This window comes from Protobothrops mucrosquamatus, unplaced genomic scaffold (genome assembly GCF_001527695.2).
Source record: "Protobothrops mucrosquamatus isolate PMUCROS unplaced genomic scaffold, P.Mucros_1.0 scaffold703, whole genome shotgun sequence".
In the NCBI taxonomy this organism is placed as follows: domain Eukaryota; kingdom Metazoa; phylum Chordata; class Lepidosauria; order Squamata; family Viperidae; genus Protobothrops; species Protobothrops mucrosquamatus.
In genome coordinates, this window is record NW_015386985.1 from 219,071 (window position 1) to 229,002 (window position 9,932).

General features: G+C 44.7%; 1 protein-coding gene across 1 annotated transcript in view; it reads left to right on the forward strand.

Moving 5' to 3' along the window:
• LOC107289456 (zinc finger protein 208-like) overlaps nt 1-9,929 on the forward strand; it is a gene marked incomplete at its 3' end in the record, with an annotated part of 23,419 nt that extends 13,490 nt beyond the window's left edge. The window contains exon 3 of the mRNA XM_029284544.1: nt 9,203-9,929. Within this exon, the coding sequence (XP_029140377.1) occupies nt 9,203-9,929 (727 nt within the window). The remainder of the gene's footprint in view (nt 1-9,202) is intronic.
• Nucleotides 9,930-9,932: the final 3 nt, after the last annotated feature.

Genomic DNA, 9,932 nt, shown 5'->3' on the forward strand with positions numbered 1-9,932 from the left:
ACTCCCATACCTGCTATACTCTAATAAAAGTAGGTGCGTAAGAACTCAAGGGGTCTTTTCGCTCCTGCTTCTACACACCTCACCAAAGGAAGATGTTGTCCGTGTCTTCTTAAGCCGCATGCGAGGCCCGATAGTCAGCCTGACTATCGTACATCACCGGTTCCGCAAATCACCCTGGAAAGGGCCAATCGTATCAGACTCCACCCTCAAAAGGTATTTATGACCTGGATCCATGATGGGCAGAGATTTGCTTCAGGTTAAAAGTTGAGGAACCCCTTATACCAGTGTTTCTCAACCTTGACAATTTTAAGGCATGTGGACTCACAAGTGTGCAGAGTGTGAGAAAACTTTTCATTGTAAATCTCAGTTAAAAATCCATCAGAAAGTCCATAGTAGAGATAAACTCCTTCAGTTGTGAGGAATGTGGAAAACATTTTTTTAAATGTCACATCTTATAGTTCACCAGGAACTTCACACAGTCCCAGATGGGAAATCCTACAGTTTTTTGGTGTGGGGAAACCTTCACAATCAGGAAACCAGTGTCGCAAGTGCATCATAAGGTCCATAGCAGAGATAAATCTCTTCAATTGTGAAGAATGTGAGAAACATTTTTTTTTTCAAAAGACACACCTGACTGTTCTTAAGAATCTTTAGACAATGAGTTATAAGAGTGTTGGGAGTATATATAATGTTTTGCAGTGTACAGGAACTCTTTGACTGATGACCAAAACTGGGAATGCATTTCTGGTTGTAGGTTGTTTAAGTCATAAGTCAAAGCACCCAGATGTTTTTGTTATTTTTTACTAGTCCTTTATTGATCAATAAGGAGAACTGAAGATTTAAGGATGAAAAATGACTTTGAGATGTAGAAAGAAGATGCAGGAAAATAGGAAAGTTTCTTTTTCCTATTGTGTTGTAAGTTTTTTTTTTTAATTCACATTGTATTTGTAATATATACACCCACATACCGTATCGTTAAACATACTTTTATTGTTTCTATGTTGAATCTGCAATTATAATCATTAATAAAATTATTGTTCAAAATAATCAAGAAGACTGTTTTCAGGGCTTGGATGGGAGTTAAAAAACCCTTCAAGATGGCAGTCAAATTGTCCAATACTGTGCAGACAAAGTCCCGCTTCTTTTTAGCTGTGCATGGAATGCTCTTTAAAACAGCTGCCATCTTTATTCTTTTGACTCCATCTTCTCTAGTTGGACATTTCTGACTTCCAGGGTTGAGCTGAAAGAGGCAGCTTTTGGATGCACTTTAGGAAAAATGTCTTGATTTGGATGGATCCCTGCTCTTAAAGGCAGATCGTTGGTGGCTACCTACATGTGCCTGACACACTCGTGATTACTTGAACCACATCTTAGGACACACAGGTGACAGGAACTGTGACTTTTAATTATGTACTCTGTTTGGTATGAATAGTTAGTTGATACCAGGTTGCGTTTCATGCAACCCAAAATTCAATCAGTGTGTGAGGCTAGTGTGTAGTTAACTTTAAAGTGCTCATAATGGAGGGTCACATAACCACTACACCAGGGACTGTGACAGACTACTCTGAGTCCTGAAGGTATCAGAATTAAAAATTGCCAAAGGTTAAAATAAAATATTTACCATCCAGTTAAGAGGGAACACCAACAAAGTCTTCTAGCAGCTACCAAAAAAGGCAGCTGTAGATTGCTGGGACTTTGAAGTGTCCCTGAGTGCTTGGTTCCCACTGTGGGAGATGAAACACAGGCGAGAGATCCACAGCAGAGAAGCTGCCTTTATTAAACTGATGGTCAAAGCCCTTTCCCAGCCTCCTCCCTGAGGGTTGGAGATGGAGGTCATGGAATGGATGAAGGCTGCAGAACGCCAAGGCTTAATGCTTCCTAGGAGATCCCTTCTTTGATTGACAGCCTCAGTCCAGCCCAGGAATGGATGAGGTTCCCTCTCAACTGATGGAGGGATGAGTAACCCGATGCACTCAAGACAACAAGGGGCTCTTTGGCCAGAGCTGGTATGGGGACCTTGGTGTCCTCTGAGCTTGATGGTTTTCTTGCAGACGTTTCATTACCCAACTAAGTAACATTATCAGTTCTAGGTGACATTGTTAGCAATGATGCTGTTCCCTAGTTGGTTAATGAAACATCTGCAAGGAAACCACCAAGCTCAGAGAGCAACAAAGACCCAGCAGTTCAGCCCTGAGCTACAAATAATCCATTCTGGAGCTGAGACCTCTTGGATCCTGGATCCTTGTCCAGCCTATTTGGCAGGATCCCCACAGAGAATAACACAGGTGTCCAGTCCAGTCTCCCCCTTCAAGCATCCTTCATAAAAGTTCCACAGTGGAGCAAGCAGAGTTCTCTTGTGATTGAAGAAACTCATCCTTCTTGACTTCTCTGTGTTTCTGTTAGAGTCAGCATTATATGTGTACACAACCATATAATTGTGGTTTTTTTAAATGACATTTTTTGTGGTCATTAAGCAACTCACTGCAGTCCTAAGTATAAATATAGTCTTCAAGTTAGCATTTTCTGCAAAACAATTGACAAAAACGTTGCCCATTGTGACCCCATGGCTGCAAGATCTTGGTTCTTCCTGGTCATAAAAGGGAGCCAGTAGCCAAGTGCCCATAATTTGGTCACCTAACCTTGAAGAACAGAGACAAAATGTTACAATGGTCACAATTGCTTTATGGCCATTGACACTTGTCACAATTTGGAACAGTTGTTACGTGACATCGTAAGTCGAGGACTACCTGTAATGAAACCAGGATAAACCCTGGAGCATTCGCAAAAGGGGGTCATTGAATAAATGATTGGAAAGTTGCAAAATACTGATTTCACTGGGACCTCTGGAGGCCCCAAAGGATCCACAAGAAAAAGAAATTGTGCATTTGGTGTCTGGCAAATATTTTTCTGGAATATCTACCTGGGTCTGCAGTAAAAATGCCCTGAAGAGAAACCCTCCAGGTGCTCAGACTACTGGACACTCTTTCCGGGTGATAAACCACATCAGAGTTTGATGTGTGGAAAATCTGTTCCTTAAAATGAAGGAACTGTCATAATACAGAGAAAGCGTAGAAATCTTTGTAGCATAAGAAAACCTTTTATCCTGAAATCTTTTCAAAAAACCCAAAGCGGTTCATAATTATGATAAACGGAGAAAAAAGTTTCCCTGGACTGAGTGTTATTAAAAAAAAGTTGATCCAGAGGAGGGAAAATATCCTACAGATGCCACTTAAGGTCTCTGTTGCCCCCTTATCTGCCCTCCGTCCTCTCCTATTCCCTGTGGAAGAGACCCCCAAGAGACCCAGGTTGCCAGCTCTGAACTGGGTTGGGAAATTCTGTTTAGGATTGTAAAGTAAAACTTTTAAGGTTTCATGGGTGTTTTGTTTCTCTGGGAACCATATGGAAGTTTGTAATCTTTTGGAGTGGGATTTAAAAAAAATTAAAAAAAATCAAGTTTTTTGTGCAGCCTTAATAAAAGCATTTCAACTATCCTACAGCATGTTGTTAATTTCTCCGGAATGCACTTTTCCCACATTGTTCACCACAGTGAAAAAACTTGGAAATTTTGCTTGCTTAAATGTTGCAGCGCTGGGGGGGGGGTCAGGGGAGGAGGAAGAGAAAAGGAAAAGATGGGGAAAAAAGCTGTAACCCCTTTGCCAATGCAAGGAGCCACCTGCTCCGTCTCTCTGTCCCTCCTGACCACCCCTGAGGACCCTTGTGGAGTGGGGGGGGGAGACCCTGGAGGGAAGCTGAAGGGACCCCATAGAGCCAGGACAAGAATAATCAAGAGATCTAAGTTTCCTTTAACCAGGGCTTATCCAGTTGCCCTTTTCAACTTCAGATTTATTTAACTGGAAGATTAATATCGGGTGAATCCAAAACAGACCCCGCTTTATTAACCTCAGAATGTGATGTGGGCAAGATTGCCAGAACTGGTTGCGTCTCTTCTCTCTCTCTCTCTCTCTCTCTCTCTCACACACACACACACACACACACACAAACACACAGGAGGAGGATGGTTTGGGAGGAAGCGCAAACATCCAGCCGGGGGGTGGGGGTTCCTGTCGCTCCTGGCTCTCCCCCCCCCAAAAAAAAGCAATCGCGGAGCTTCAGTTTCTACCCAGCCCCGCCCGGACACAGCAGGGCACTTTTAGCATGGGCAGAGGAACCCGGGAGGCGGATGCCCAGCGGAGAAACAGGGAGTCCCAGCTGGGAAGGCGTAAAGGGGAAGGGAGGGGGGAGGTTCTGAGGCTGCTGAGGGGCGGGGCTGTAAGGCGGGGGCGGAGCCCAGGAGGAGAACAGAAGCCCCGCCCCCGCCTCTCTGCTCCCATTGGCTGGATCTCCGCTTCCTTCCGTGGGTCTCGCTTCGCCCTGGCAGGATCGGCGCTGGATCCCTCGGGAGAGGCTTCTGGATCCCGCTCGGGGCAGGTCGGGCTGCTCCCCCTCCGGCCTTTGGGGCGCCCCTCCCGCCAGGAGATCTTTCCCCCCCCCCCCGCCAGGAGAAAGGTAGCTGCGGATCCGCCTCTCCGGCTTCCCGGGTTTTCCTTGGGGAGATTCTGCTCTGGCGTCGCCTGCAGGGAGTGGATCCCTCCCTTCCCTCCAGGGGGGCAAAGGGGGGTCCCTCCCTCCCCGGGCTGGATCTGCCCCCTCCTCGCCCGGCCAGGGCTCCCCGTGGGGCTCCGGGTGGATCCGGGAAGGGGCTTTTGGGGAAGTTGCTTTCAGAAGGTCTCTCTCTGGTCCGTGTGAACAGGAAGCCTCTGAACATCCGTTTCCCTCCAGTGCAGTTTGAAAAGGGAGCGAAGTGTAGCTTTAAAACGTTTATTGAGATTGTAATGTGATCTTGTCACAACCTGACCTCATTTCAAGGGGGAGGGGGGGAGCGGGGGTGTTAGGAAAAGAAAAGGTTTAGCTGGTTGAATTGAGCCACTGATTGATTGTCAAAAATTCAGAATTCCCTCTTTGACTCTGCTGGACACTCCCCCCCCCCATCCCACCCACTTTGAAAATTATAAGAAAGAATAATAAATTATTTCCATTCATTGTTAAATAAATACTTACCTTGTACATTATTGATTATGAAATATTATAAGGAATAATACGTTGAATTGTTTAAATTAATTGTTAAATGCTTACACAGTTGTCAATGTTTTTAGCAATGCTTATAAACCCAGACAGCTCCGGTTCACTGGAGACCAGGAAACGTCCTGGCCTTGCAGCCTCCAAAAAGGGCAGGAGGCCCCTTGGGTGCTCATCAGAGGCTCCACAGGGCGGCTTCCAGGGGGCTCTGAAGGCCTGTAGGGTCTCCAAACTGGCCTGGAGTGTCACAGGTCCTTTATGACTGAACTGAGCTCATATTCTCCCAACCCCAAAAAGGATAACAGAATAAAAAAATAATAGAGCTGGAAAGAATGTTTGAGGCCTTCTAGCCCAACTCCCTGCTCAGGCGGGAGAACCCCTAACATTACAGAGAAGCATTCTCCAGTCTCTTTTGAAACCTCCAGTGATGCAGCACCCTGAACTTCTGGTGGCAGCCAGTTCCTCTGCTTAATTGTTCTGGCTTTCAGGAAATGTCTCCTAATTTCCATCCATGGCTTCTGGTCCTGCCTTCAGGTGCTTTGGAGAATAGTTTGAACCTCTGCTCCCTTGTGGCAGCCCCTTAAATATTGGAACAAAGCTATCATGTCAGATCCTTTTTCTTTCTACTTAATCCAAAAAAAAGAGGAATGAATAATCTTTGTTCATATACTATATACCAGAAGGTTCTACATTTAGGCAAGAAAAACTAAAGGCACAGGTACAGTATAGGGGGTACCTTGCTCAATAGTCGTAACTGTGAGAGGGATCTCAGAGTCCTAGTGGACTGGTGTGCAAGTTCTGAAGTTTTGCTTGATAAAAAATACAGGAAACCAGAAGTTGCCTTCAAGCTTTACGTTTTTATTCAGCTGAACAAAGACGGGCTTCTCTAAAAAGAAAAAGCCCCAAATATCAGGAAAGCCTTATTTTTATACCTTCTTTGGTTACATAAGCAATTCACCCAGCAAAGCTGACACACATAAGATAAAGACTTTGCCCTTTAAGGCTGGCACACTGTAGATAAGAAGGAAGAAAGAAGTAGTTAGAAATGATCCCTTTTGGGTGTTTCCCCCCCCCAGGCACCATATGTTCCCTTTTGGGTGGTTTAGGTGATTCCCCAAGACACCATGTGTTCCCGGGTGGGTTAGGATATTGGGTGTTTCCTTTGCTGTCCTTTTATGACCTTATATTCATGATTCTGCAGGTGGCCAGAGATAGCTGGGCCATCTCCACATAGTCACAATTGCTACTGTCCCCTAAGTCCGGGTGAATAGGACAATCACTTAAATAGGAGCCAGCAGTGTGCTGCAGCTGCCAAAAAAGCCAACACAGTGCTGGGCTGCATTAACAGAGGGATAGAATCAAGATCAAGTGACGTGTTAATACCACTTTACAAGTCCTTGGTAAGGCCACACTTGAAATACTGCATCCAGTTTTGGTCACCACGATGTAAAAAAGATGTTGAGACTCTAGAAGGAGTACAGAGAAGAGCAACAAAGATGATTAGGGGACTGGAGGCTAAAGCATATAAGGAACGGCTGCTGGAATTGGGTATGTCTAGTAGTTTAATGAAAAGGACTAGGGGTGAGATGATAGCAGTGTTCCAATATCTCAAGGGCTGCCACAAAGAAGAGGGAGTCAAGCTATTCTCCAAAGCACCTGAAGGCAGGACAAGAAGCAAGGGACTGTACGGCCATTTGTCTGAAATGGTATAGGGTTTCCTGCCTGTGCAGGGGGTTGGACTAGATTACCTCCAAAGTCCCTTCCAACTTTATTATTATTATTATTATTATTATTATTATTATTATTATTATTATTATTATTATTATTACTAATGTTTAGTTTGCTTTTTCCTGAAAAGTTGGGCAGAATCTCTACAAACAATATCTTCCTTGTTTTCCCTGAAGAGGTTGTGATGTAGAAGCACCTTGTTGATGGATGTTTTACAAAGGACACGTTTTATAGAGATTGTGAGCCTGGTCTTGTTATCTGATATCAGAACAAGGTGTAAATATTTTTCGAAATGCCGACCCCAGGAAGCCCTTCCAAGGCAAAGATTTTGTGATTCTCTTATCAATCTCAAAAGGAAATATATTCTCTGCTTCTCTTCTCTTCCACCAACAGGAAAGCAGCTGTGACCAAAGATTTACCTGCAAACCAACTATCCACAGATAATAGAAAACTTAGAAACGAAGTGTTTTACAGCACTCTCTGAGCAGTTTACGAATGTCAGCATCTTGACCCCAACAATTTTGTGATTTTCTATGTTTTTCGAAAGGAAATCCTGTTCTCATCTTCTTTCTTGTTCCAACAGCAGGAAATCAGCTGCCAATCGGTTACGGAGAAATCAAACCTGTCAGCAGTGAGGGGTCATCCCTGCCGTTGATTCAGAGGGGGAACAACTGACCCAGAGAATTCTTAGCTGCAATTTTAATGGTGAGTAAATGGCTGTGGCTGTTCTAAGGTAAAGCATCCTTTGAAAATAAGACCTGGTGCCTCTTTTGGAGGCAAAAAAACCTATAACACCGAGTCTTATTTCCGGGGAAACATGGAGGGTATGTCCACTTCACTGTTCCACTATTTTAGCCACTTTAGTCACTTTGTCAAAGAGAGCACTAAGTTTTGTCTAGCGTGATCTGTTTTTGACAAACCTATGTTGGTTTCTAGCAATAGCTTTGTTGGTTTCTACGTTTTCACAGATTCCTTGCTTGATTGTCTTTTCCAGGATCTTCCCAGGTATTGATGTCAGTCTGACTGGTCTATAATTTCCTGGGTCCATTTTTTCCCCTTGTAGTATTTTATAAAATGTATGTGTCACGAGGAGGCTGGGATCAAGAAGTCATGATGGGATGGAGCTCAATGGTGCAAAAATCGGAAAAAGCAAGAAAAAGGGAATCGGGAATGGGTTGATTACACTAACCCGAACTCTCTTCCCTCCTCTCTTGCTAAAGTGATGCCTTCATTTTGGGGATTCCCTATAGGTACTCCTCGTATTATGAGCATAATTCAGACAGGAATCTCAGTCTTTGAGAGAAGCGGCCATTAAGTGGGCAGGGGAGGCCCTGTGAGTCCTGGCACAGGAAATGTGGAAGTTGAGGGGGCCCTGAAGAAGGTTAGAGATGCTTTGGGACACGTTGCTTAGCAACAGTATGGAACAGGCGGCTTGGAAAATGTCGCAAGGCTGCAAAGGCCTCCACTTTGGAGATTAAGGCCTCATTTCTCAATGGCAGCAGAGACAGTGGGCTGAGGTCCACTCCTGGGGTCAGTGGCAGATGGCTGAAATAGCTGAGTGCGCCAGGCCTCCACTTAAGACGCAGTCCCAGCATTGTTGTCAATCAGGGCTGCTTTTCATGGCTGTGGTTGTATATAGCTCAGGCTTCCAGGGTTGGCTACAGCTTTATATCCCACTTCAGGACCCCCGCCCAACTCATGGGTGGCCTATGCCTGGTATCCAGGACCCCCACCACCACCATTGCCTGGTCCTCCCCTTATTTAAGAACCCTCAAGATCACTTAATGATTGCAACCAGCAGTGTGGGATTATGGTTGTAGATCCAAGGGATCATGTGACTCCTCACCTAACCGCTGCTTCACTGAACAACTGAAATTCCAGTCCCGACTGTGGTCATAAGTGGAGGATATCTCTCCTACAGATGTAGGGCCTCCATCACTGTCTCGGGTGTACTGGGGACCCTACCCTGGGCAGAGGGTGGGACTGGAAGACCTTCAAGGTCCCTTCCAAGGCTGAGATTTTGTGATTCTCTACCATTCTCAGAAGGAAATATTATTCTCGATTTCTTTTTTATTCTCACAGCAGATAAAAGATTGTAACCAAAGATTTATCTGCAATTCAACACATAATAGAAAATCAACACAAGGCAGCAGCCGCCAGAAAGCATGGAGCCTGGGAAACTCTTGGATCCCCCATCAGACACAATCAGCACTCCGGAAAACCACAAAAAACCCCATGAATGCTCAGAGTGTGGGAAATCCTTTGCTCGCAGATCAGTGCTTTTTACCCACAAGAAGATCCATACGGGAAGTGGATCTAGTCAAGGTTTGGAGGGTGAGAAATCCTCTGGAACAGACACCAAAGGTCTCAAAAAACCCCCCAGAGTAAAACCCTATAGATGTATAAAATGTGATTTATGCTTTGGTCAAAAGTCAAGTCTTCTTACACATCAGAAAATCCATACTGGAGAGAAACCCTATCAGTGTCTGGAATGTGGGAAATTGTTTTCTGAGAAATCCACCCTCAGAAACCACGAGAGGCTTCACACAGGGGAGAAGCCTTACAAATGTTGGGAATGTGGAAAGAGCTTTTCTCAGAACTCAAGTCTTTGGTCCCATGAGAAGGTTCATGCAGGAATAAAATCATATAAATGCTTTGAGTGTGGGAAATGTTTCACCCAGAGTTCAGGTCTTCGGAGTCATGAGAAAATGCACAGAGGGGAGAAAAAGGAAAAGTGCCTCGAATGCGGTAAATGTTTTTACCAGAAATCACACCTGATGCGACATCAGAGAATTCACACCAGAGACAGACCCTATGAATGCCCAGAATGTGGGAAACGATTTACGTTTTCTTATGAACTTCGGAGACACGAGGAGAGGCACAAAGGAGAGTTACGCTATAAGTGTGGGGAGTGTGGGAAAAGTTTTAATTTCCTTGGAGGGCTTCAGAATCATCAGAGAATCCACACAGGGGAAAAACCATACAAATGTGGGGAGTGTGGGAAATGTTTTTCACAAAAACAACACCTTGGAACGCATCAGAGGCTCCACACAGGAGAGAAGCCATACAGATGCGTAGAATGTGGAAAGTGTTTTACTCAAAAGGGAGACCTTTGGACACATCATAAA